Consider the following 27,652-nt stretch of genomic DNA (forward strand, 5'->3'; position numbering starts at 1 on the left):
TTAAATCTGATAGAAGATGCTGAAAACGTTTGATGATTTTGCGCCAGAAAGCGATTTATAAGCGAGGAAGAAACTGATGAACTTCTACTACACTGTAAAAAAGGAATTCAAGTATCCTGTTCTCAACATCTAATTAAATTAATGGTTGCTTATTATTAAAAAAAATCTAGTTTACTGATTGAGAAAAAACTTTTTTTTAGGTTTTAAACCCTGTTTTGATTGGTTGGTTTGAAATGGATGCACGTTAGTTTAAAACTAGACTCAACATGAGGTTATTTTTACGTCGTTAACAGCGGAAAAGGCGGCTCTGAATACAACACCTCTTTAATCCACCTCATTTATATCACTATTTACAGTGTAGGAATTCAAAAAAGAAACAATTTTTGCAGTGCTGCTGATTACTGCTGTGCTTTTTACAACATAAAAAGCTAAAAAAAAAAGTGATTTTTTTACAGGTTTGAATAACAACAGCACTATCAACATGGTCAAAAGTCACAAATGTGTCACTTTTTACATCATCAAAAGCCAAAAATGAGGTCGCCATAATAGAAATACTGCTTTTAAAAGCCTTATAAGATCGTTTAATACCATTTTTTAATGGAATTCTCATTATAGTACCACTTTTTACCTCGGAAAAGCTCCATCTATTGTGTTTCTTGAATTACAGCACCAGTTTTTCCTCCAATAAAAGTCAGAACAGGCTGCTTTATATCTGTTTCGCGGCATTTTAAGCCATCAAAGCCATAAAAGTGGCTGATTACTGTTGTGCTTCTTATGCTATCAAAAGCTAAAAAAAAGTGATTTTTTTTTTTTTACAGGTTTGAATATCAACATGGTCAAAAGTAAAAAAATGTGCCAGTTTTTACATCATCAGAAGCCAAAATCACCAATTTTTAGGGTGCCATGGTAGAAATCCTGCTTTGAACAGCTTCAAAAGATGGTTTAATTCCATTTTTTATGGCATTCTGATTAGAACACTGCTTTTTGCTGCAAAAACGCTCCGCCTGGTCTGGCTTTCTCATTACAGCACCACTTTTTATTCCATCAAAGCTAAAAAAGCTGCGCTCCACTTACATCACTGCTTTAGACGCCATCAAAGACCAACATGGTGCCACTTTTTGCCGCCCTCGAGCTGTTTTTCTGCCATCAAAAGTAAAACAAAATCCACTTTTAGGTCATCAAAAGCTGCCATAATTATGTTATGTTTTTCTCACAGATTGGAATCACGGACAATGGAGGTAAATTAGGGCACAACAGCAGTTATTTCACAGAAAGAATAACTGGTCCTCCGCTAATATGCTAACTAACGAAGCTAACCCTGAACTGTTGACGTGACGGCAGAAAAGCTGCTAAGCTAACGGACAGCAGAAAAGCTGCTAAGCTAACGGACAGCAGAAAAGCTGCTAAGCTAACGGACAGCAGAAAAGCTGCTAAGCTAACGGACAGCAGTAAAGCTGCTAAGCTAACGGACAGCAGACAGTGTGACTGGGCTGATCAAAGACTGGAAGAACAGATCTGTTGTTTGCAAGTTTATGATTGAAAAGTTGAAATGACCAACTGTTGAGGCTCTAACATCAGTAGAATCTGATGTGTTAAAGTTTGACCAGACAACGTTCCAGTTTTTAGATAGTCAGACTTGAAAATTGCCTAAAATAACCCAAATTGTGGAGACAAATGACTCCAAATAGACTTGAGAATTGTCAAAAATGACTCAAAATGGGCCTAAATGTCCATAATACATGATTATTTGCTCTTGAAAATGGAAAAAAAAGTCAATAACTTTCCAACAATGATGGTTTTGTGTCCCCCTAAAAATCCTGTAAGGGTATATCTATGAATGGAGTCATTTTTCTACTAAAACAGTCTTTGGTCCACATTTCACCAACTGTTGAGGCTCTGACATCAGTAGAATGTGATTGGTTAAAGTTTGACCAGACAAGGTTCCAGTTTTTAGATGTTTCTTCCCTAAAACTCCAGAATGACTCATCAGTCTCTCCTCTAAACAAGCTTTTGTTTTTAAGTTTGTTTTATGTTTTCTGTATCTAAATGACGTGAGATTCTTCCTCCATGTGGTCTGCAGACGACTCAGACCTCAGAAATATAAATCGATCTTCAAACAAAAGCTTGTTAGGATCAGAACCTGAATCTTCCTCCTCCTCAGACAGAACCACAGGCTGGATGGGCTGGAATATAAAACCGTAAGACTCTGTCTGCTTCCTGCCGGAGAGAAAAAAACAAATCGGTTCATGTGAGCAGGAAGATTGACAGGAGAAAATGAGAGTTTCCAGACGAGGAGCTGAAAGAGACGATTTCTCCATCTGGAGAAAAACCTCCGATTCTCAGCAGAAATGCAGGTTTTACTGAAATCAGATCAGACTTTTTTCCCAGAATACATCCAGACATGTTGGGGCCATCTTTGTTGTTTCTCAGGTGAAGTTAACATTTTAAAGCTGGTTTACGTATTTTTAAGCCTGAAACCAGCAGAAGGTCCTCAGACTTCATTTTCTGGTTCATCTTTCCTACGCTGGTTTTCAGTTGCAGCTCTGTGTTAATAAGCCGATCACAGTCGGGCCTGTCTATTTCCTGGAGTCAGTCCTCCTGAGGAGGAAGCTGCTGGTTCTGGTTCTGGTTCTGGTTCTGGTTTGCAAAACTTCGCAAAGAGTGACCTAATTTGATCTGAGGAGCTTTTGGAGAAACAAACGTTACTGTGACACGAACACAAAGCTGTTCTCTGATGTCACAACAGACACACAACACAAGGACAGATACACAACATCTGCAGACACACAAAACATCTGCAGCTTCTAGCAGTTTTGTGTCTCTTTGTGGTTGTTGTGAGTCTTGTGGTTGGTTTGTGTGCGTTGGAGTTCTTTTTGTGTCTCTGTGGTTGTTTTGTGTCAGTTTACAGTCTTTTTGTTTTATGTTGTGGTGATTTTGTGTGTCCCTCTGATTGTTGTGTGCATATTTGTTGTCATTTTGTGGGTCTTTGTGGGTCTCGTTGTGATCGGTTTGTGTGTTTGTCTTCTTTTTGTGTCTCTGTGATTGTTTTGTGTCAGTTTATCATCATTTTGTTTCATGTTGTAGTGGTTTTGTGCGTATTTCTGGTAGTTTTTGTGTCTTCTGGTTTTATTTACTTTCTCAAGTAAAATATTAAAAACTTGCAGCTTCTTGAAACTGAGAATTTTCTATTTTTCTGTCCATCAGAGTTTATCTTTTTTCTTCTCTTCTTTCTCAGTGGGTTCAGAATGGAGCTCTGCTGCCACCTGCTGGTCAAACCTGGAACCAGCTTCAGTCAGTTCACTGTAAAAAGTGTTGAACTGCAAAGAATATTACAGACTCTGAAATACTTAGTGGACGTTTGCAGAAGCTGAAGACGTAAAAACACAGAAGTGAAGAACAAATATTCTGGTTTGTATTTTTTATTCAGTGAGTTGCAGCCTAACTAGTCTGCAAAATTATACATACAATATAAAACATGAATAAACAAATAAAATATTAAACAGATTTTTCAAAATAATCTGCAGAAGAAGCAACACATAAGCAGCAATTATCCAAAAATAAAATATATACAAAAAAACACAAACTGAAATCTACTAAGTACATTTACTCGAATACTGCACTTTAGTTCAAATGTTTGTAAATGTTAAACCCATTTAATTTTCTAGGATTACATGAAGCTCAGAGTTGTGTTTTGAATACAGAAATAAAAACATGAACTAAAAGACACAGAAAATTACTTTAAAGAGATGCAAAACAACTACAAAGATACGTGAAACTGCTTGAAAGGGACAAAAATGACCAGAAAGAAATGCAAACTCAACTACAAAGATACGTAAAAGTAATTAAAAGAGACAAAAACTACCACAAAGACGCACAAATTACTTCAAAGACATGCACAACTACAAAGATACAAAAAACCATCACAAGACACAAAACAAACAAACACTAAACTACAAAAACGTTACGTTGAATATTTCTTAATCTTCCAACTTTGTGTTTTTCCCATTTTTACATAAAAATGACACTTTTTTTTTTACTGAATTCAAAGAGTTATTTCATTTAAAAAAATAAAATAACGCAAAATATAGCTCAGTTGAGAAAATCAGTGAGTTTAAAGGACACTGATGAAGTTTTAATATAATTGTTGTTTCAGATTTCAGCCACTAGATGGCAGCAGAACAACACCTGAAAACACCTGGCTTTGTGTGTGTGTGTGTGTGTGTGTGTGTGTGTGTGTGTGTGTGTGTGTGTGTGTGTGTGTGTGTGTGTGTGTGTGTGTGTGTGGAAATTGCATCACAGTCCGTGGGTTTGTATCACAGTGACCTTAGGAGGACAGTCCACACAGACTCTCGCTCACCTCCCACAGTTTCCGGGCCAAGGCGTCGTCTTTGGCCCGGTCCGACACTTCCTGCACCTCGCAGCAGGAGAAGTATCGTCCGCTCAGAGGTTCGATTCCCTCCTGCAGGGCGCAGTGCAGCGTGGTCTGAGCTCCGGCCTCCGGGTCTAAGAACAGCAGCCGGGCCACCGGCTCGATGAAAACCTTCTGCCACAGGCTGACGTGACGGGACAGCTCAGTCCGAACGATTCCTGCAGGAGACACGGGCGAGCATGATGTGACACACTTCCATGTTACACTGTATGATAAGATTCTATATTATACTATGACACCATGTTCTACTATATATATCATGATACAACAGTATTCTACAGTGATATGATATGATCCAGGATGACGTGATACCAAACAATACAAACTAAAAGTTATTTTTACCAGTGTATGAAAACATTTTTTATTTGGGTGTAAATATGGATTTCTGTTCATGTGATTTCAACAAAATACTAAATATCACAAAATCAGATGCTGTGAATTAAAATTCTTTCTGAGTTTTTATTCTTTTGAGACTTTAGTTCAGTCAGACGCACTTGAAGCTGACGATGACCTCATCCTGCTGCCTTCATTCACCTGTCCAGGTGTGCTGTTACCTGTCCAGGTGTGTGTGCTGTTACCTGTCCAGGTGTGCTGTTACCTGTCCAGGTGTGTGTGCTGCTACCTGTCCAGGTGTGCTGTTACCTGCCCAGGTGTGCTGCTACCTGTCCAGGTGTGCTGCTACCTGTCCAGGTGTGCTGTTACCTGCCCAGGTGTGCTGCTACCTGTCCAGGTGTGCTGCTACCTGTCCAGGTGTGCTGTTACCTGTCCAGGTGTGCTGTTACCTGCCCAGGTGTGCTGCTACCTGTCCAGGTGTGCTGTTACCTGTCCAGGTGTGCTGCTACCTGTCCAGGTGTGCTGTTACCTGTCCAGGTGTGCTGTTACCTGCCCAGGTGTGCTGCTACCTGTCCAGGTGTGCTGCTACCTGTCCAGGTGTGCTGCTACCTGTCCAGGTGTGCTGCTACCTGTCCAGGTGTGCTGCTACCTGTCCAGGTGTGCTGTTACCTGCCCAGGTGTGCTGCTACCTGTCCAGGTGTGCTGTTACCTGCCCAGGTGTGCTGCTACCTGCCCAGGTGTGCTGCTACCTGTCCAGGTGTGCTGCTACCTGTCCAGGTGTGCTGCTACCTGTCCAGGTGTGCTGTTACCTGCCCAGGTGTGCTGCTACCTGTCCAGGTGTGCTGTTACCTGGGTGGACGCTGTAGCACGTGACGCTGCTCCCCTGCAGCCTCTTGGCCAGTTCGTGTGTGAAGAGGACGTTGCAGAGTTTGCTGTTGCAGTAGGCCTGGAAGAACTGCCAGCTGTAGCTGCCGGTGCCCAGGTGTCGGCTCACCGCCAGAGTCTGAACACAAACAACAGCAGCAGCCAGGTGAGTTCACCTGTACAGGTGAGTCTGCAGACGACATGTGCAGCATGCAGGAATGTTTCTGAGTTTCACCTGCTGTCACCTGTAAGCAGAGGACTCTGACTGAAAGAGGCTTCAGGTGAAACAGAGACGTGCAGAAATGTCACCTGTACAGGTGAGTCTGCTCTCAGGATGAAGGAATGTTTGTTACTGAATCACCTGTTCACAGAGACTCTGACAGCATGTGAAAGTGACTGAAGACCTCAGGTGATGTAAAATGAAAAGAACAGAACATTCAGAAAACCTGCAGCACAACAAACTGTCGTCTCCAGAAACAAGCAGCAGGAGATGATTTCTGTTGGTTTAAAAAAACATCTGGAATTTAGATAAACTCATCCAAAAAAATAAAATTTTACTCTGGGAATTTAATTATTTTTCAAACTATATGTTCACATTTTGGTGATTTTTGTTGATTTATGACCTTTTATTAATAATATGAATTCTTGGATATTTTCAGGAGATTCATTCATTTTATTATAGTTTTTTGCTATATTTTATCACACATTTTTAGAATTAGTCAAATTTTGATATATTTTAGTTTTTAATAAACTATTTAAATATTTTGTGTAGGCTCCAGCACCCCCCACAACCCTAGTGAGGATAAAGTGGTGTATAGAGAATGGATGGATATTTTGTGTCTTCTTTCTTTAGTTTTGGTCATTTTATGTGTTTCCTTATTTATTTATTAAAATTTAAAAATATATTTTTTTTATTTTATCATTTTAATGATACTTTAGAACATTTTGATCATATTTTGATGTTTTTTTGCTTATTTTGTTATGATTTCTGTTCATTTTTTGAATGTATTTAACATTTTAATAATATTTTTTGAATATTTTGTCAATATTTTCATGACATTTTGTTCATTTTCAGGATTTTTTCAGATATTTTGTTCTTGTTTTGGGAATTTCCTCTGAGACTTTCTTGATTTTCTTTATGTTTTCGTTCCTTTTCTTGCTGTGTGTGGACCAGCAGATGTCACCTGTCACCTCAGGATGAAGGAATGTTTGTGAATGAGCACAGAGGATTCCTCAGAAGAAGAACCGGTTCTGCTGAACATGTGTGAAGAAAAGTTCCCACTGACAGAACATGTGAATCTTTGAGCTGCTTTGTTCTGTACAAAAAGTTCAGCTTCAGTAAATAAAGAGAAAAAAAAACTGTCATTGATGTTCACATGTTGTAAAAGAAGAAATGACTGTTTATTAAAATCTAGACTTTTATAAAGTTAACATGGAAACTAATAGTTTTTCGGTTACTTCAATAGATATCTTCTGTAATTACATTTTTTACTATTTTTTAAATCCTTAATTTCTTTCTTAATTAATGGTATATCTATAAATGGACACACAGGAAGATGTGATGTTAAAGGGATAGTTTGGGATTTTTGACATGAATCTGTATGGCATCCCCGTCAGCAGTGTTGTTCATTCACACAGACTTACTGCCGACAGCGTCCGCTGAGCAGAGATCCGGTCCGGTTTTGGTCCAGACGAAGGTAGTCCGGATAGTTTGCTGGGGTCACGAAAATAAAGCGTTTTCTTCTCAAACCAATATGTGTTCAAAAGAGTGATATATTTGCATCACAAAACCGTTGTCCATGAAAAAGTCAGACCTCGTAAACGCTTGGCACTATTTTCTCTCCCTTCATATCACTCCGCGCTGCCTCCAGCTGGCAGCCGCGCAGGTTTCACTTTGTTTACTGCTCGTAAAGTTAACAACAACAACATGCCTGACTAGGACAGCGACGATGAATATATTGACTTCAGCATTCAGCCAAGGGGATATCTTTATGAACCCAAATATACTGAAGCCGAAATTCACCAGATGGAGTTAGAACGGGCAGAGACAGAGAGAGAGAGAGGGTGGACAGAGAAGTGGAACAAGTTGAAGTTGGAGGCACAGCTGGAGCCGTGAGACACCGGGTGACTGATAAATGGTGGTGTACTTGTTTCAAGTGCAAAATAATGCCGACAGAGGGTGAGATGAGAATGGGATCTCATCATGCCACAGATGCAACACCTTTCAATTGATGAGGAGGCCAGCTTGCCAGCTCCTGTCTGCATCACACATCATAATGACTTCCCTGCACTCCTGAATGAGGGTGTGTTGCAGACCTTTTTCCACATTCCTAAAATAAACTGGAAGAAGCGTCCCCGGCCAGCTGGACCCGACGGTCAGTTGTCTTCAGAGTAAGTGTTGCCTCCTCAGTTTTTTGGTTGAATTTTATAACTTTATACTGTACAAGTGTTCCACTTCTCTGTCCACCCTCTCTCTCTCTCTCTCTCTCTCTCTCTGTCTCTGCCCGTTCTAACTCCATCTGGTGAATTTCGGCTTCAGTATATTCGGGTTCATAAAGATATCCCCTTGGCTGAATGCTGAAGTCAGTATATTCATCGTCGCTGTCCTAGTCAGACATGTTGTTGTTGTTAACTTTACCAGCAGTAAACAAAGTGAAACCTGTGCGGCTGCCAGCTGGAGGCAGCGCGGAGTGATATGAAGGGAGAGAAAATAGTGCCAAGCGTTTACGAGGTCTGACTTTTTCGTGGACAACGGTTTTGTGATGCAAATATATCACTCTTTTGAACACATATTGGTTTGAGAAGAAAACGCTTTATTTTCGTGACCCCAGCAAACTGGCCGGACTACCTTTGTCTGGACCAAAACCGGACCGGATCTCTGCTCAGCGGACGCTGTCGGCAGTAAGTCTGTGTGAATGAACAACACTGCTGACGGGGATGCCATACAGATTCATGTCAAAAATCCCAAACTATCCCTTTAAATGAAGTTATATTTCTACATTTTAGTTCAATATTTAAACTTTTTACGCTTCAAACTAATAACTTTAGTCCCGTGTCTGTAAAACAATGTGTTTTTTGCTTAGATACAGTAAAATGTAATTTTGCAGCCAAATGTTTTTTTTTCTTTTTACAGTTTCTGTGATTTTATTAAATATTAATTATAATTTTATTATTTAACAAAACAGTAAAAATTGTATTTATTTTTTTAATCAATGGCATATCTGTGAATTTTTTTACTTTTTTAAATACAGTAAAATTTTGCAGCCAAATGTGGTCAAAGAATAAATTTGTAAAAATGCAGATTTCTAGTTTCTCACTTTCTTTTTTCTTTTTATAACTTTTTAAATTGAATCAAGCAGTGACAATCTGATACAATTTAGTAAAATTTTTCACTATTTTTAAATCCTCATTTTATTTTTTAATTAACCGCATATCTGTAGAATAATGTTTTGTTTGATTTATTTAAATGCAGTAAAATTTTAATCACTTTTTGCTTCCAAATGTTGTAAAAGTTTGTAAAAATTCAGATTTTTAATGTGGATGTTATTTAGTGTCAGACTTTTTGTTGTGTTCTTTTTTACAGCTAACATATTAATTCATGGTATTTCTGTGGTTTTTATTAGATAGTGTCTTTGGGTTCATTCGTGTTTTCCCGTGCTGATGTTCCTCTGATCAAAGATGCTTTTTTTTCCTCACCTCGAAGTCGACGTGGCCCCAGCGGTGAGCCATGGAGCTCAGCGTCACCACCCGGCCTCCTCCAGTCTCCTTCATCCTGGGCAGCAGCAGCACCGTCAGCAGGAAGTGGCCCAGATGGTTCACTCCAAACTCCACGCCGAAGCCGTCCTCGGTCCGACCGTCGGCCACCAGACCTGAGGAAAGACCGAGACGGAGGTCAGAGACGACGTCACAACTTTAATATTATTATATAAAACCAAGCCTTTAAAATAATAGCACTTTATCCAGGAAAAAGTGATCAAATACACAAAATAAATGCTGCAGTATTCTGGGAAACAGAATTTATTTCTAAAATATGAAAGCAATAATGAAAAATAATGTTTAAATATTTGTGTTTAATATTGATTGAAATCAAACTTTAACTACATTTATGACAGAAAATATCATGAAAAATGAAAATAAAATGGATGAAGTTAAATATCAGTGAAGCAGCTCACATGTTTCAGATTCTGTTTCTTCTTTTTCACAAAGTTTTAATTTTAGTAAATAATCATCAATGAAGTTCAACTTTAAGACACAAAAACATGTTAGAGCGTTTGTGTGATTGTTGAAAATTAGTTGTGTACTAGTTGTGTATTAATTGTGTGTACTAGTTGTGTGTACCAGTTGTGTGCTAGTTATGTACTAGTTGTGTATTGTTTGTGTACTAGTTGTGTACCAGCGTTGTTGATCAGAAGGTCCAGTCTGGACTCAGTTTTGAGGAAAGTTTCAGTGAAGCTTCGGACCGACTTTAAACTGGATAAATCCAGATTCATGTAGAGAACGTCGGAGTTTCCCGTTTCCTGGAACAAAAACAAAAGAGTTCACGTCAATGACGGAATTACAGTTCTAGTTCTACATTTATTAGTCTGCCAAGGAACTCGGTGACGATCAGCGTCTGTCTGATTAGATTTTGGCAGTGATTCGGCTTATAGTCACGGATTGGTTAAAATGTCTCTATCATTGATATAGATATTATGTTATATCGTACTATTCCATATATTCCTACCTGCTGTATATAGATATTGTATTATTTATTATATATATATTCATACCTGTTGTGTATGTAGATGGGATGCTATGCTATGCTATGCTATGCTATGCTATGATATCTTATCTTATGCTATGCTATGATATCTTATCTTATCTTATCTTATCTTATCTTATGCTATGCTATGATATCTTATCTTATCTTATCTTATCTTATCTTATGCTATGCTATGCTATGCTATCTTATCTTATCTTATCTTATCTTATCTTATGCTATGCTATGCTATGCTATGCTATGATATCTTATCTTATGCTATGCTATGATATCTTATCTTATCTTATCTTATCTTATGCTATGCTATGATATCTTATCTTATCTTATCTTATCTTATCTTATGCTATGCTATGCTATGCTATGCTATCTTATCTTATCTTATCTTATCTTATCTTATCTTATCTTATCTTATCTTATCTTATCTTATCTTATCTTATCTTATCTTATCTTATCTTATCTTATCTTATCTTATCTTATGCTATGCTATGCTATGCTATGCTATATATTCCTACCTGTTGTATCTGAGTGATGGCGGCTGCAGCTTTGTCTCGGTTCCTACAGGCCAGAATCACTCGTCCTCCTTTCCTGGCCAGATGTAGAGCTGTAGCTTTACCAATCCCAGTGTTTCCTCCTGCAGACACAATAAAGAAACCGATTAAATGTAAGAATGATAAAAAAAATAAATAAATACAGGTTCACTGTAAAATCACAACCAGTTATTAATGTTAGAAACAGGAATCAGAGCTTTTATTTTGGTAAACAAACAAACAAAAATCAAAAAAGTTTGTGGAGTCTCAGTGGGAGAAAAAAGATTTAGTTTTGTGTAAAATAGTTACACTGCAGCTCCTTCAGTGTTTACATGAAACACAGTCACTGGTTGTGTTTTGAAAGTTAACCTGAACTGGTTTGAACCTGAGCTGTTTCTCCAGTCTCTGTTTTTTCTCTCCAGTGTCTGTTGTGTTTTTTTCTGTTGTGTTTTGTCTCTGACCTGTGATGATGACCGTCTTCCCGGCCATCCCAGCGTTTCCTTTACATCTGGACCTCCTGAACAGAGTGTTGATGAGGAGCAGATATCCTCCCAGCAGGAATCCCACCAGCAGCAGCAGATGAATCATGTTTCCTTTCCGTCTGACTGTCTGTCTGACTGTGGGACTCCGTTTATACCTGGAGGATCACCTGTCCGACCGGCTCCTCTTGTGAGTCACGGCTCGGTCTGGTCCGACCGGTTCTGCTCCGACTCGAAGACAAAATGTTTGACTTTAAACCCGGAGACTCGCCCTGAAGAAACTAAAACTCCCGATAGAATCTTTATGACAGAAACACAGACTAAAGGTGTAAATTAAGCAGAAACAAACTAATCCCTCAACAGCTCAGAAAACACTGTTTAGAAGAAGGAAAGAAAAGTGAATTTGGACAAAGTTCAACATTTTTAACATTTTTAAGTAAAAAATTACAAAAATTCAGTTTTTCAGCTTCTCAGATGATGGGTTTGGTTGTTTTCCAGATTTCTCTGACAGTAAACTGAAAAAAAAATCCCCACAAATTTAAATTTCTTGCATGTGCATGTTCACTCCTGATCTCTAGTTTATAATGTAAATGCAGGAAACATTTCTGTGAGACAGAAAACATACAATAGACAGCGAAATCTGATGGACTTTACCAAAAAAAGCCATAATTTGCACATTATAACCTTTGTCCCAGACTGTTAGAATCTAATTAAAGCAGCATTTATAATGTGGGAAATAATTCAGATTTAGTGTTTAATTAAAAGTTTTGTTTCATTTTGTGCCTTTTTTGGTCACTTTGTGTCTTTTTGTGCCTCTGTAGTGGTTTTGTGTCTTTTTGGGTCCTAACAGAGTTCTTATTAAAAATCTGACAAATATAATTAAGCACCAAAATCAACGTAGAACCGTTTGACACGTCCCAGACTGTTAGAATCTCATGAAAGTAGCTTTTATCGTGTGGAAAATAATTCAAATTTAGTGTGTTTTTTTTTAATGTAAGAAAACACTGGAAATAAATCTTTGCTCGTTATTATATGGAAATCATCAGCATCATGGAAGCAAGCTGCATTTAGAAGGTTACATCATAAAAATGTCAAATATTTGCTGTTATAATGAAATAAAAATGGAAAACAGTGAAAATATAACATTTTTATTGTTTGTTTTTTTTCCATGTAATCGTTGCCGTCGGTGTCTAACGTCTGGATCTGTGGTTCCAGGTTTTAGGACAGACCACAGAAACTCTCGCTGAGTTCCCACAGCTTCCTGGAGGTGGCGTCGTCCCTGCCCTTGGGGTGGATGTTGGTCACAGGGGAGCACTTGGTGAAGTAGTGCCCGCTGAGGTGTTCGATGCCTGGCTCCAGGGCACAGTGGAGGCTGGTCTGAGCTCCAGCTTCAGTATCAGAAGCTAAAAGCCACAAGATGGGAAAGAAGAGCAGCTTTGACCAGAGACCGCAATGCAAACCGATCCCCGTCCTGGTGAGACCTGAGGACAGAAGAAACCTTTAACTGGACGGAAGTTGGCAGGTTAGTGGTGGGTTTAGGTCTGTGTGTTCATTTTGTGATTGTTTTGAATTTGTTTCTGATATTTTAAGTCTCTTTGTGGTTATGTTTTGTGTCTCGTTTTGGTCTTTTTGTATCACTTTGTGATGTTATTACTCTCTTTGGGGTTCTTTTGCATGGCTTGCTTGGTCTTGGGCCCTCTTATTTATCTGACCTGCTTTTATCATATCAACCCTCGCGGGTCCTGAGGTCCTCCGGCACTGGACTTTTAATTATTCCCAGAGTTAATACAAAAACCCACGGGGAGGCTGCTTTCAGCCATTATGGCCCTCGACTATGGACTAGCCTGCCGGACAGCATCAGGACTGCAGAGACTGTTGATGTTTTTAAAAGGAGGCTCAAGACTCATCTTTTTGGTTTGGCTTTTAATTCTTCTATTATGTTATTTTAACTTCTTATATTTCTTATGACTTGTTCTTAGTTATGCATTTTATCAGTATTACATCTTAAAATCTTACTACTATTTATTTACTAATGTCTATTTTATCTCTACATTTTTAACTTTTTTTAAGTGTTTCCTCATGGGAGGCCTCCACACTGGGATGTATGCCCGGTCTGCCCGCAGGGGGGGGTGTTGCCCTGGAGGCCTCCTGGGCCCGAGGGGCTGGGGCGGCTCTGCATTCAGTGTGGGGTCTGCCCCTGCCCATCGGCGTCTGGGTGGTCTCTGTGCCGGCGCTCTCTGTGGGCTGTGGCGCTTCTCGGTGTGGAGGGCTCCCATAGGCGTTTCCCCACATGGTTCCTCAGTGCCCTGCCGTGTCTCAGCACCGTGTGTGTGTGTGTGTGTGTGTGTGTGTGTGTGTGTGTGTGTGTGTGTGTGTGTGTGTGTGTGTGTGTGTGTGTGTGTGTGTGTGTGTGTGTGTGTGTGTGTGTGTGTTTTGAGAGTGTGTGTGTGAGCGCATGTGTGTATATATCTGGAAGCGGGATATTGTCGGTTATATTATGCTTTTATTCTCTCTGTTGTATTCTTTTATTTTGTGAAGCACTTTGTGTTGCATTTTAAATGGATGAAAAGTGTTATATAAATAAAGTTTGATTTGATGATGGCTTTGCGTGTCTTTCTGGTGGTTCTGAATCTCATCATGGTCATGCATCATTTTGTGTCTGTAGACATTTGACATCTCTTTATGGTCTTTGAGTGTCTTTGTGCTTATACTCCATCTTTTCGTGGTCATTTTGAGTCTGTGGTAGTTTTGTTTATGGTTGTTCTGCATCTATTTGTGTTAATCTGTGGTAGTTTTAAGTCTTTTTGTGGTTGTTTTACACTTGTTTGTGATCATTGTGTCTCTTTGAGGATGTTTTGTGTCAAAATGTGATAAAAGTAACATAAAGTAAGTTTTCTTTAAGATATTTGTATTTTCCCAGTATTAGTAACAAACAGATGTAGATGATGAAAGCTACATGCAAACATCAGACCATTAAATCGTCACTGACCAGGATGGAGGCTGTAACAGGTGACGTTGGAGCCCTGCAGCCTCTTAGCGAGCTCGTAGGTGAACAGGACGGTGCACAGTTTGCTGTGGCAGTACATCATAAGGAGCTGGAAGCTGTTGTTGCCCAAACCCAAATCTTTGTGAGTCATCAGGCAATTAAAATCCACTTTCCCCGACTCGTAGGCCTTGGAGGCGACGTTTACCACCCGGCTCGGCCCGCTGGCCTTCAGCCGGTCCAACAGCAGCAGCGTCAACAGGAAGTGACCCAGGTAGTTGACGCCGAAGATCATCCCGAAGCCGTCCTCCGTCTTTCCGTCTTTTATTACACCTGAAAACACCAGGAAAGATGAACTTCGCTAGAAAACAAATACAACAACACATAGAGCCCTCCAGAGAAGATACAGATGTAGAAGAACAAATGAATAAACTCACCAGCGTTGTTGATGAGCAGATCCAACCTGGACTCAGACTTCAGGAAGTTCTCAGCAAAGGAACGAACGGACTGCAGACTGGCCAGATCCAGGTGCATGAAGGTCACCTGCTGGTTCCCAGTTTTCTGATCAGTTTTCAAATAAAACACATTTCAGTTACATCTGTGTCCAACTTTAAGGAGTAAAAAGAACAAACTCCACATGTCTGGGGTTAATATCACTTTGTGGAAGCAGAAAAGACTGAAATGTCAGAGGACCCAGCATGGAGCCCTGAGGAACACCATGAAGTCCCGTTCCTTCACTGCTGCTGTATCAGCTCAGAAACTTTGTTAGTCTTTACCTGGATGATTTCCTGGACGGCGGCTTCAGCTCTCAGTCTTTCCTGGCAGGCCAGGATCACCTTGGCCCCCCTCCTGGCCAGGTTCATGGCCGTGGCCTTACCGATGCCGCTGCTTCCTCCTGGAAGACACAACACAGTTTTACCTTCAGCCAGTTTGAGACTGAAACATCTCAACAACTGTTTGATGGATTCACATGAAACCTTATCAAACATTCATGGTTCCCAGAGGATAAATCCTGCCAACTGTGGAGGTTTCGTGTTTCTTTGTGGCGCTTTTGAGTCTCATTGTTGTCATTTTGTATATTTTTGAGGTCATTTTTGTCTGTTTGTTTTTGTCGTTTTGCATCTTCGTGGGCGACTTTGTCTCGGTTTTCTGAAGTTGTTTCATATTTTTTGGAATAACTTTTTTGTCGCTTGGTGGTTGTTTTGTGTGTCTTTGACATCGTTTTGTGGATATTTTCCCTAATGTTGTTTTGCTTTTCTGCTTGTGTGTCTCTCTGTGGTCTTTTTCCGTCTCTTAAAAGTCGCTTTGAGTCCCTCTGTGGTCATTTTCTGTCAGATTTGCATCAGATTTGTTGTCATTTGCCTTTTTTTTTCCTCTTTTGAACCTTGTTTTGCACCTGTTTGAGGTAATTTTATGTTTCTTTGTGGATGTTGTGAGTTAAAATGTCACATATACAACTTAAAATTTTGAAGTTTTAATCTTCATCTCTGTAAATTCCCTGCATGGGTTTTCTGTAACAAAGACAGTTCAGATGATGAACCACTGTGGTCTGAGTGATGCTGATATTTGACCCTGAAAAGTTCAGAACACAGTTTTACCTTCAATCAGCTGGTCTGCCTTTGTGTTCAGACTTAAATTCCAGTATTTGATGGGCATCTGTTAAACTCTGCACTAAAAGCTCTTCATGCCAAGAGGATAACTTCCTGCCTTGTAATTTCTTTCAGATAAATAAAAATGATCCAGAATGACTGAAAATTTGCAGAATGACTCTAAATTTGTGATGCAAAATTTGTCCAAAATGATTTTTAAAATGATCCAAAATTGCAGAAAATTGTTCAGAATTACACAAAAGTTGTCAGAAATTACCAAAACTTTCTCAGTATGATTTGAAAATGTACAAAATGACTCAAAATGTCCAAAATGACTTTAATCTGTGCAGAATGACCTGAAAAATGTTAAAAATGAATGCATATTTTCAGAATGGTGCAATATTTTCCCATGATGCTTTAAAAATCATCCAAAACTACTCAATTTGTCTAAAATGCTTCAAAATTATCCAAAAATGATCCAGAATCAGTCAGACTTTCTATCACATGATAAAAAGTTATCCAGAATGACTGAAAATTTACAGAATGACACTAAATTTGTCCAAGATGTTTTAAAAAATAATCTAAAATGACTCAAAATGTGTCTAAAATCAGTTGAAAATGGTCCAAAATTACAGAAGATTTGTCCAGAATCACACAAAAGTTGTCAGAAATTACAAAAAAAAAAATCTTCCCAAACTGATTTCAAAATGTACAAAATGACTCAAATTTTGTTCAGAATGACTTAAATCTGTTCAGAATGAACTGAGAATAAATATAAATGTATGATTAGCTGCATAGTTTGTATATTAGAGACAGATGTGTCCTCTGGGTGTGAAAGGAAAACCTTTAACCTATATTCTGTCCAATAGCCAACAGAGGCGGCTCTTCTGGTTCTACAAGGAAGTCTGATCTTATAAAAGAGGATCTTTGAATGTTTTCCTCATGAGTTTATGGTTTCAGTTGCTAGTTTGAAGTCTCCCATAATAGAGGACGGTGTTCCTTCAGTGAATTATCGTCCCACTTGTAGTAAAAAGGATGTTTCAGTCCAAAGGAGTGACTCCACTCTACACATGTGGCTGTAAACAGACTGTTTAAGGCGTCAGTCTGCAGCTGTGGACTCACCAGTGACGATGACAGTTTTCCCATGAAGCTTTGCAGCACTTTTACACCTGGACTGCTTGAAAACAGTCAGACGCAGAAGGAAAATCCCTCCAATTGCCAGAACTCCACACAGCAGCAGCAGCAGCATGATGGAAACAGCAGAAGAGCATCAGGACTATGAGCCGACCTGCTGCTCTCTGCTGTGTAACAGCTGGACGGTATCAGCTGATCTATACCCTCCAGCTATCAGCCAACACAGCTCCCTGGACTAATAAACTCTGATTACTGCTGATCAGCTGCAGCTGGTTTAATTGTCAGCCCTTTGTATTTGTTTTGTGTCTTTTTGTGGTTGTTCTCTGTTTTTGGTTATTTTGGCAGTTTTTTGGTCAAGAACATTTTTGTCTTTAAGGTTCTAACAGAGAGTTTTTATTAAAAACCTGAGAAAAATAAATTTAAGCATCAAAATCAATGTAGAACCGTTTTGCACATCCCAGACTGTTAAAATCTCATGAAAGTAGCTTTTATTATGTGGAAAATAATTCAAATTTAGTGTTTTTAATATAAGAAAACACTGAAATTAAAAACATATTTGATGGTTATGATGTTATTAGATGAAAAATAATTGTGTTTTTCAGAAAAACAACATCAACATCATCTAAACAAACATCATTTAAAAGGTTAAAATAAACAAAAAAATCAATATTTGCTTGTTGTAATCAAGTAAAATGGAAAACAGTGAGTATGCAGCATTTTTATTGTTTTTATTTTCCATGCAATCGTTGCTGTCGGTGTCTAACGTCTGGATCTGTGGTTCCAGGTTTTAGGACAGACCACAGAAACTCTCGCTGAGTTCCCACAGTTTCTTGGAGGTGGCGTCGTCCCTGGCCTTGGGGTCGATGTTGGTCAGAGGGGAGCACTGGTCGAAGTAGTGCCCGCTGAGGTGTTCGATGCCTGGCTCCAGGGCACAGTGGAGGCTGGTCTGAGCTCCAGCTTCAGCATCAGAAGCTAAAAGCCAGACGAGGGGAGTGAAGAGCAGCCGAAACCAGCGACTGTAGTACCGGCTGATGTCCGTGTTTATGAATCCTGAGGACAGAAGAAACCTTTAACTGGCAGGAAGTTCACAGGTTAGTGGGGGGTTTAGGTCTATCTGTGGTTGTGTAACAACTATTTGTGTTTATTTTGTGATTGTTTTGAGTCTCTTTGTGATATTTCAAGTCTCTTTGTAGATGTTTTTTATTCTCTTGGAGGTCATTTTACATTAATTGTTGTCACTTTTTGGTCCTTTTGTGCCACTTTGTAGTCGTTTTGTGTCTCTTCTTAGGCGTTTTGGTCATTTTGTGTCTCTTTGTGGTTTTTTATGTCTCTTTGTGTCTTTTTGTGTATCTTTGTGGTCACTTTGTGTCTTTGTGGTCATTTTGTGTCTCTTCTTAGGCATTCTGTCTTTTTGTATCTCTTTTTGGTCGTTGTGTCTCTTCTTTGTGGTTGTTTTGTGTCTCTTGGTCATTTTGCATCTTTCTGTGGTGTACTTTAAGTCTGTTTGTGGAAAAATTTCAGTTTGTGGTTGATTTGCATCCCTTTGTGGGTGTTTTGTGTCTCCTCACAATTGTTTTTGTGTCTTCTCGTGGATATTGTTGTCTCTTTGTGAACATTTTACATATCTTTGTGGTGATTTTCAGACTCTTTGTGGTTGTTTTGGGCCTCTTGAAGGTAATTTTGTGTCTGTTTGTCGTTTTTTTTTGTCTTTTTGTGGTCATTTTTTCTCGTGATCATATTTAATCTTTTGTGGTGTCTTTTTGGTCTCTTTGAGGTTGTTTTGCATCATTTGCGTGTCTTCATGGTCATTTGGCGTCTCTTTATGCTCATTGTGTGTCTCCTTGCAGTAATAGCCCATCTTTTTGTGGTCATTTTGAGTCTGTGGTAGTTTTGCGCGTGTGGTTGTTTTGCATGTGTTTATGTTAATCCTGTGGCTCTTTATGATCAATTTCTCACTTTTTGTAGTCATTTGGAATTTCATTGCATTGCTTATGTGTCTGTGGTAGTTTTAGGTCTTTTTGTGGTGGTTGTGTTTGTGGTTGTTTGTGATCATATTGAGTCTCTGTGGTTATATTCTATCTTTTTGTGGTCATTTTGAGTCGGTTAATAGTAGTTTTAAGTGTTTTGTGCTTGTTTTGCATCCGTTTGTGATCATTTTAGTTTCTTTCTGATCGTTTCGCATCTCTTCATGGTCGTTTTGTGTCTCTTTGTGGTTGTGTTGTGTCTCTGGTAGTTTGAAGACATATTTGTGGTTGTTTTGCATCTATTTGTGATCATTTTGTGTCTCTTTGAGGATGTTCTGTGTCAAAATGTGATAAAAGTTACCTGTACAGTAAGTTTTCTTTAAGATATTGGGATTCCCCCTGCATTCAATTTTCCCATAACAAACATAGATGTAGATAATGAAAGCTACATGCAAACATCAGATCATTAAGTTGTCACTGACCAGGATGGAGGCTGTAACAGGTGACGTTGGAGCCCTGCAGCCTCTTGGCGAGCTCGTAGGTGAACAGGACGTTGCACAGTTTGCTGTGGCAGTACGTAGTGATGAGCTGCATGTTGCCGTTGCCCAGACTCAACTCTTTGTGAGTCTTCAGGAAGTCAAAATCCACTTTCCCCGACTCGTAGGCCTTGGAGGCGACGTTTACCACCCGGCTCGGCCCGCTGGCCTTCAGCCGGTCCAACAGCAGCAGCGTCAACAGGAAGGGACCCAGGTGGTTGACGCCGAAGATTATCCCGAAGCCGTCCTTCGTCTTTCCATCACTTATTATACCTGAAAACACCAGGAAAGATGAACTTCAGCTTGAACACAAATTCAATAACACAGAGCCCCCCAGAGAAGATATAAATGAACAAATTGACAATCTGACCAGCATTGTTGATGAGCAGATCCAACCTGGACTCAGATTTCAGGAAGTTCTCAGCAAAGGAACGAACGGACTGCAGACTGGCCAGATCCAGCTGCATGAAGATCACCTGCTGGTTCCCAGTTTTCTGATCAGAGTTTTCAAATAAAACACATTTCAGTTACATCTGTGTCCAGCTTTAAGGAGTAAAAAGAACAGATTCCACATCTGGGGTTGGTATGACTTTGTAGAGACATGAAAGATCACAATGTCAGAGGACCCAGTATGGCATCCTGAGGAACACCATGAAGTCCCGTTCCTTCACTGCTGCTGTATCAGGTCAGAAGCTTTGTTAGTCATTACCTCAATGATTTCCTGGATGGCAGCTTCAGCTCTCCGTCTGTCCCGGCAAGCCAGGATCACCTTGGCCCCCCTCCTGGCCAGGTCCATGGCCGTGGTCTTACCGATGCCCGTGTTTGCTCCTGGAAGACACAACACAGTTTTACCTTCAGCCAGCCCGAGACTAAAACATCTCAACAACTGTTTGATGGATTCACATGAAACCTTATCAAACATTCACGGTTCCCAGAGGATAAATCCTGCCAACTGGAGGTTTCGTGTCTTTTTGTGGAGGTTTTAAGCCTTATTGGTGTCATTTTGTGTATTTTTGAGGTTGTCTTCATCTCTTTTTTTGTCGTTTTGCGTCTTAGTAGTCGACATTGTCTCTGTGTTGGGTTTCTGTCTATTTGAGATCGTTTCATATCTTTGGAATAACTTTTGTGTCGCTTTATGGTCATTTTGTATGGCTTTGTGTTCTTTTTTGTGTCCCTAATGGTGTTTTGTTTTTTACTTTTCTTGCTTTGTGTTTCTTTGTGGTCATTTTGCGTCTCTTAAATGTCGTTGAATCCATCTGTGGTCCTTTCTGTCTGTGGTGCTCTGCTTCTAACCCCCTCATATCATTCTGCAAGTTTCATTAGAAGTAAACAAATTCCAGCTGATGGGAGTTCTGCAGGTATGCAAGTGTTTGACAAATAAAAACCTGATGGTGAAATAAAGAGGGGTTAGAAACAGAGTAGTCTAATCCACAAAACATCCAAATTGAGTTTTATATAATTTCTGGTCTATATTTTAGTATCAGAGTGTTCTAACCCACAGCCCAAACATGATGTTAAAGTGGAGCTTCTAATGTTAGACTGTTCTGGAAAACACTAAACTTTAAACCCGTTTTTTTTCCAAAACTACAGAATATGGGTCAGACCACTCAGCTTCCAAACCCTTCTTGTCCAAGATGCTTCAAAAATGATCCAGAATCAGTCAGAATTTCTCTGAAATGATTAAAAATTATCCAGAATAACTGAAAATTTACTGAATGACTCTGAATTTGCTGATACACTTTAAAAACGATTCAAAATGACTCACAGTTTGTCTAAAATGAGTTGAAAATGATCCAAAATCAGGGAAAATGTGTCTAGAATTATGCAAAAGTTGTCAGAAATGACTAAAAATCTTCCCAAATTGATTTCAAAATGTACAAAATGACTCAAATTTTGTTCAAAATTACTTAAATCTCTTCAGAATGAACTGAGAATAAATATAAATGTCTGATTAGCTGCATAGTTTGTATATTAGAGACAGACGTGTCCTCTGGGTGTGAAAGGAAAACCTTTAACCTATATTCTGTCCCACATCCAGCAGAGGGCGACTCTTCTGATCGTGAAAGGAAGTCTGATCTTATAAAAGAGGATCTTTGAATGTTTTCCTCATGAGTTTATGGTTTCAGTTGCTAGTTTGAAGTCTCCCATAATAGAGGACGGTGTTCCTTCAGTGAATTATCGTCCCACTTGTACTAAAAAGGATGTTTCAGTCCAAAGGAGTGACTCCACTCTACACATGTGGCTGTAAACAGACTGTTTAAGGCGTCAGTCTGCAGCTGTGGACTCACCAGTGACGATGACAGTTTTCCCATGAAGCTTTGCAGCACTTTTACACCTGGGCAGCCTGAAAACAGTCAGACGCAGAAGGAAAATCCCTGCGACTGCCAGAGCTCCACACAGTAGCAGCATGATGGAAACAGTAGAAGAGAATCAGGACTATGAGCCGACCTGCTGCTCTCTGCTGTGTAACAGCTACTGTAGATGGTATCAGCGAATCCACGCCCTCCAGCTATCAGCCAACACCACTTCCTGGACAAACTCTGATTACTGCAGCTTGTTTTATTATCAGCCCTGGTGGACGCTGGTTCAAAGGTGGACAGAGCTGCAGGAGGACAGTTTATGGCCCGCCCATCAAATTTTTAATCATCCAACATTTAATTTGTGTCTCTTTGTGGTCGTTTTGTATCTCCTTGTGATTGTTTTGTGTTTTTTGTGGTTGTTTTGTGTCTCTTTGTGGTTGTTTTTGCAGTTTTTTTGGTCAAGAACATTGTTGTCTTTAAGGTCCTAACAGAGAGTTGTTATTAAAAATCTGACACAAAAAGATGATCAGGCATCAAAATCAACGTAGAACAATTTCACACGTCCCAGACTGTTCCTCTCATGAAAGTAGCTTTTATTATGTGGAAAATAATTCAAATTTAGTGTTTTTAATATAAGAAAACACTGAAATTACTGAAATTAAAGAATATTTGGTAATTATGGTGTTATTACATGAAAATAATTGTGTTTTTCAGAAAAACAACATTACCATCATCTAAACAAACATCATTTAAAAGGTTACAGTCAAAAAAGTTTCAATATTTGCTTGCTATAATCAAGTAAACTGGAAAACACAACGAGTATACAACATTTTTATTGTTTTTATTTTCCATGCAATCGTTGCTGTCGGTGTCTAACGTCTGGATCTGTGGTTCCAGGTTTTAGGACAGACCACAGAAACTCTCGCTGAGTTCCCACAGCTTCTTGGAGGTGGCGTCGTCCCTGGCCTTGGGGTGGATGTTGGTCTGAAGGGAGCACTGGTCGAAGTAGTGCCCGCTGAGGTGTTCGATGCCTGGCTCCAGGGCACAGTACAGGGTGGTCTGAGCTCCAGCTTCAGCATCCTTAAAGAAGAGGAATTCCACAGGCTTGATGAGGAGCGTCCACCAGAAGCTAGAGTCTCGAAATATCTCCGTCATTATGGCTCCTGGAGAGAAAAGAGGAAATGTTTAACTGACAGAATATTTACTGTGTCTCTTTGTAGTCAGTTTTATCATTTTCACCAGCCTCTATACCCCTTGTGATGCCGGTGTCTCCCACCACTGTCCACCATGTCAATCTTCCGATTCAACTTCTGCATACAAGCTGCTGGTTTCCCTTGCCTCCATCCCCCGACATCAACAATCTTTTTTTCAAACTTCTGGCACCGGGATGCCTGTTAGGATTCTGCCCCAGTTGCTGCCTTTTTGTCCCTTTCCCATTTTTTCCTCCGTTGTTGTCTTGTTTCTCTGGCTCCCCCTGTCTGCTGCACCCTGCCTACTGTTGCCGTCAGCTGATGCAATTAAGCCCAATTCCATTCACCTGGTCCCCTCCTCTGCTATTTAAGCCCTGCCCTTTCCCTCAGTCTTTGCTGGCTCATTGTTGGACACACACACAGTTTCAGACTCCGCTCCCCCGCTTTCCCTTCTCTGGATTACATCAGTTTTTGGACTTCTCTGCTTTTCTCCCCTTTGTGGATTCAACCCTTTTTTTGGACCCTATAGTTTTGTTGGACTTCAGTTTGTTTTCGTCTTAGCCATTTGCTCTCCCGTATGTGAGTATCTTTTTGTAGCCCTGCCGTTTACCACTGTGTAGTTTCCTTTTAGTCACTTCAGTCCTGTTTTCTGTTTTTGTAGTAATTTTGATTTCGCTTAATAAATCCTTTTAATTATGCTCGGTTGCCTCTCTGTCATGTCTGCACCTGGGTTCTCCAAACACCCCCGCCATAACAATGCCAGTTTCTGTTAGCTCTATCCCATCTCTTTGTCAATATCCTGTTATTCGTCAAGTCGGTAGCGGGGCTCTAGTGGTAAGGGCTTTAGGCTGCTGATCATTCTGTTGTGCAATTAAATTTAAGGTTCTATATTTTTCCCCTATTTATGGCAAAGGGGTGCCATCTTTTCTCAGCTTCATACCCCACTTCAACAGCTGTCTGCTTCTAGTTCTGGCACCGGGATGCCAGTTCGTCTCACCTCTATCTCCACACTAATAACCTTCTCATCCTACTTCTGGCACCGAGATGCTAGTTTCCCCTACTTCTATATCATTTGTCAACAATCTTCTCGTTACATTTCTGGTACTGAGATGCTAGGTTCTCTTACCTCTACCACCATGCTTCATCAACCTTATCTTGTTTATGGCACCAGGATGCCAGTTCGTCTCATCTTCAGCCTCAACATCAATGGTTGTCTGTTTGTGGTTTTGGAACCTAGATGCCAAGTCTTCCCACCTTGAATCCCAACATTAACAATCATCTGCAATTGTTTCTGGTACTGGGATGCCAGGACCACTTGCCTCTATAACCACACTTCATTAATCTTATACGTATCTGGCACCAGGATGCGAGTTTCTTTCACCTTCATACCCAACTTAAACAGCTGTCTGCTTGTACAAAGTGACACAAAAAAACGGGAACTTTTAAACAATAAACTCAAGAATGATGAAAGGAAAAATATTTCATTCATAGTAATTGAAACCTTAAAACATGCCATTTAAGAAACAATGATGGAATGTTCATTTTTTAAAAATGGCTTCCTGTAGATGGCGTCCTCCTGTACGAATGCATTCTTGAAATCTACTTGGGGCTATCTCAAGAGTAAAGTGTACACGACTCGACCAAGAACTCTGGATGAGTTAAAACAGAGAATTCAGGAAAAAATTCACAGTATCCCTGCTGAGATGTTGCAGCGGTCAATGAGGAATCTCAGCAGCAGATTTCAAGAATGCATTCGTACAGGAGGACGCCATCTACAGGAAGTAATTTTTAAAAAATGAAAATTCCATCATTGTTTCTTAAATGTCATGTTTTAAGGTTTCAGTTATTATGAATAAAATATTTTTCTTCCATCACTCTTGGTTTTATTGGATTGTTAAAAAGTTCCTGTTTTTTTGTGTCACCCTGTAGTTCTGGCACCGGGATGCCAGTTCGTCTCACCTCTACCCCCCACATTAACAATGTTCTGTCATCATTCTGGCACCGAGATGCCAGTTATCTTTTTTTCACTTATATTTCCTCATATCAATAATCCTCTACTCTCACTTCTGGCACCAGGATACCAGTTCCCCTTTCCTCTATTGTGTCATTTCCATTACTGCACATGAGCTACCACCTTCATTGGGTGGTAAGATACTGGAACTGGAATGATGTCCCCTTCCTGTACCACAACTGACCACAATCAAATCTGAATTTTGTTAGCTTCTTTCTGTGAAATTGCCTAATTTGATCAATATTACTCCCCAAATGTGTCATTTTGCATCTATTTGAGGCTGTTAAATGTCTCTTTAACTTAGTTTTGTGTCTTTTTGTGGTCATTTTGCATCTCTTTGAAGTTGTCTGTGCCTCTGAAATGCTTTTGTTTTTATTTGTGGTTGTTTTCTTTGCTATTACTTTATTTTGCTTCCCTTTGAGTTTTTTATTTTTGTGTCTTTGTGGTTATTTTTAGGCTGTTGGTCTTTGTCATTTTGCTTCTTTTTAAGGTCTACTTTTAAAAGACAATTGAAGACTCAATTGTTTAGAGAACACCTTGGCACTTAATCTGACTCCACCTTAGGGGTAGAATGAGTCAGGTGGTCCAAAACCCAGCATTTATTTAGCGCTGACAAAGTAAAAAAAAAATTAAAAAGAAGGGGGGGGGGGGGGGGGGGGGGTTTGGCAATTCTTCTGCAACTTGATGGCAACACCTTTGACCAATCGCACTTTTTGCACTTACTACAGGTTTTTCCTTATGTCTGAATTCTTGCTTGTGTTGTACGTCGCTTTGGACAAAAGTGTCTGCTAAATCAAATTGTAGAATTAAGGTCAGTCGTCAAATTGTTCAACAACTAATAAAAACATGTCTTGGGATTTTCCCTGCATCGGCTTTCAAAGCAACAATGGATGTAGATGACGAAAGCTACATGCAAACATCAAACCATTAAGTCGTCACTGACCAGGATGGAGGCTGTAACAGGTGACGTCGGAGCCCTGCAGCCTCTTGGCGAGCTCGTAGGTGAACAGGACGTTGCACAGTTTGCTGTGACAATATTTCCGGTGGACCTGGAAGTAGCTGGAACCCAAACCCAAATCTTTGTGAGTCGTGAGGCAGTTAAAATCCATTCTTCCCTGCTTGTGACCTATGGAGGAGACGTTCACTACCCGGCTCGGCCCGCTGGCCTTCAGCCGGTCCAACAGCAGCAGCGTCAACAGGAAGGGACCGAGGTGGTTGACGCTCAAGATCATCCCGAAGCCGTCCTCCGTCTTTCCGCCACTTATTATACCTGAAAACATCAGGAAAGATGAATTTCAGCTAGAACACAAATTCAGTAACACATAGAGCCTCCCAGAGAAGATGTAAATGAACGAAATAATAAACTCACCGGCGTTGTTGATGAGCAGATCCAACCTGGACTCGGACTTTAGGAAGTTATCGGCAAAGGAACGAACGGACTGCAGACTGGCCAGATCCAGCTGCATGAAGATCACCTGCTGGTTCCCAGTTTCCTGATCAGAGTTTTCAAATATAACACATTTTAGTTACATCTGTGTCCAGCTTTAAGAAGTAAAAATAACAGATTCCACATGTCTGGGGTTAATATCACTTCATGCTAACAGAAAAAAACGAAATGTCAGAGGACCCAGTATGGAGCCCTGAGGAACACCATGAAGTCCTGTTCCTTCACTGCTGCTGCATCAGGTCAGAAATTTTGTTGGTCTTTACCTGGATGATTTCCTGGATGGCAACTTCAGCTTTCCGTTTGTCCCGGCAGGCCAGGATCACCTTGGCCCCCCTCCTGGCCAGGTCCATGGCTGTGGTCTTACCGATGCCGGTGTTTGCTCCTGGAAGACGCAACACAGTTTTACCTTCAGCCAGCTCGAGACTGAAACATCTCAACAACTGTTTGATGACTTCACATGAAGCCTTATCAAACATTCACGGTTGCCAGAGGATAAATCGAAATCGTGCGATAGCTCACGCCAAAATCGCACGATTTCGCGAGCTCTCGCGTGATTTCGGAACGAGATTTGCTTTCTAGCGTCCTGAGATTTGGATACAGACCACAACAAAGAGCGATCTCCAGGTAATGTGGAGGTTTTCGTTCACTTCTCATCTTTAGTATGTTGTGGGACACTCATTGAGACTATCTGAGCCGGTCAGTGTGGGGCAAAAGCACGTTAGGCTGGACTTTGACGCAGGGGGGCCAGCTGCCCCATACTTTTCGCTAGCCGAGCTGCTAGCTGAGCTGCTAATCTGCCTGCCTGGCTAAATACTGGAGCTATGTCGAAAATTCATTTCTCCATCACTCACATGTATGAAATTACATATGGAAACGGACCCCAAGTTGAAAAAACCGAAGTTCCCCTTTAAGATTGTTTCATATCTTGGGAATAACTTCCCAGATAGCAAACTATGGGTGAATCAATGTTGAATCTATGTTGAGACCTAACGTAGAAATTATACAGAAAGTGCAAGGTTGATAAAATGTTGAGTCAACGTTTGCTTTTCAACCATAAATCACACTTTACCCAGATAGCAAAAGATGTTAAATCAATGTTGAATTAGG

At 40.1% G+C, this 27,652-nt stretch overlaps 3 protein-coding genes and 1 long non-coding RNA gene across 8 annotated transcripts in view; 1 reads left to right on the forward strand and 3 right to left on the reverse strand.

Annotated features, from left to right (window-relative positions):
* Positions 1-3,411: 3,411 nt before the first annotated feature.
* LOC110953733 (dehydrogenase/reductase SDR family member 13-like) lies at positions 3,412-11,577 on the reverse strand. Its single transcript, XM_022197879.2, has 6 exons — positions 11,374-11,577; positions 10,898-11,016; positions 10,020-10,143; positions 9,323-9,495; positions 5,612-5,765; positions 3,412-4,587 (listed from the first exon to the last, which is right to left on the reverse strand). The coding sequence occupies exons 1-6, from the start codon at positions 11,498-11,500 to the stop codon at positions 4,325-4,327; spliced, it is 960 nt and encodes a 319-aa protein (XP_022053571.1). The 5' UTR covers positions 11,501-11,577; the 3' UTR covers positions 3,412-4,324.
* A 1,032-nt stretch (positions 11,578-12,609) lies between these two features.
* On the reverse strand, positions 12,610-17,212 carry LOC110953735 (retinol dehydrogenase 12-like). The gene is made up of 5 exons (XM_051946227.1): positions 17,133-17,212; positions 15,151-15,310; positions 14,782-14,935; positions 14,381-14,695; positions 12,610-12,794 (listed from the first exon to the last, which is right to left on the reverse strand). The coding sequence occupies exons 1-5, from the start codon at positions 17,210-17,212 to the stop codon at positions 12,610-12,612; spliced, it is 894 nt and encodes a 297-aa protein (XP_051802187.1).
* A 588-nt stretch (positions 17,213-17,800) lies between these two features.
* Positions 17,801-27,652, reverse strand: part of LOC110953731 (dehydrogenase/reductase SDR family member 13-like) — a 39,834-nt gene continuing 29,982 nt past the window's right edge. For 2 of the 5 annotated variants that reach the window (XM_051945820.1, XM_051945810.1), the window contains 4 exons: positions 20,307-20,425; positions 19,968-20,091; positions 19,544-19,870; positions 17,801-18,147 (listed from right to left, as the gene is read on the reverse strand). In XM_051945820.1, the coding sequence (XP_051801780.1) occupies positions 17,885-18,147; positions 19,544-19,870; positions 19,968-20,091; positions 20,307-20,425 (833 nt within the window). In that variant the 3' untranslated portion in view covers positions 17,801-17,884. Of the gene's footprint in view, positions 18,148-19,543; positions 19,871-19,967; positions 20,092-20,306; positions 20,426-21,885; positions 22,083-22,721; positions 23,061-26,041; positions 26,369-26,467; positions 26,592-26,808; positions 26,928-27,652 lie in introns of those variants that run through there. The other 3 variants (XM_051945825.1, XM_051945818.1, XM_051945812.1) reach the window with 3 other exon arrangements.
* Positions 17,855-23,785, forward strand: LOC127533249 (uncharacterized). Its single transcript, XR_007941031.1, has 2 exons — positions 17,855-18,004; positions 22,918-23,785. It is a non-coding gene; the product is annotated as an uncharacterized LOC127533249 (long non-coding RNA).

The sequence above is a fragment of the Acanthochromis polyacanthus genome, chromosome 1 (genome assembly GCF_021347895.1).
Source record: "Acanthochromis polyacanthus isolate Apoly-LR-REF ecotype Palm Island chromosome 1, KAUST_Apoly_ChrSc, whole genome shotgun sequence".
Classification (NCBI taxonomy): domain Eukaryota; kingdom Metazoa; phylum Chordata; class Actinopteri; family Pomacentridae; genus Acanthochromis; species Acanthochromis polyacanthus.

Coding starts and splice junctions, on each gene's coding strand:
- LOC110953733 (XM_022197879.2), bottom strand. CDS start 11,500: ATGATTCATCTGCTGCTGCTGGTGGGATTCCTGCTGGGAGGATATCTG. Junction 9,496..10,019: donor CCTTCTGATCAACAACGCTG/GTACACAACTAG, acceptor GTCTTTCCTCAG/GTCTGGTGGCCGACGGTCGG. Junction 5,766..9,322: donor GGGGCCACGTCGACTTCGAG/GTGAGGAAAAAA, acceptor GTTTGTGTTCAG/ACTCTGGCGGTGAGCCGACA.
- LOC110953735 (XM_051946227.1), bottom strand. CDS start 17,212: ATGCTGCTGCTGCTGCTGTGTGGAGTTCTGGCAATTGGAGGGATTTTC. Junction 15,311..17,132: donor ACTGTTTTCAAGCAGTCCAG/GTGTAAAAGTGC, acceptor GAGATGTTTCAG/TCTCAAACTGGCTGAAGGTA. Junction 14,696..14,781: donor TCATTTGTTCTTCTACATCT/GTATCTTCTCTG, acceptor GTGTAATAAAAG/ACGGAAAGACGGAGGACGGC.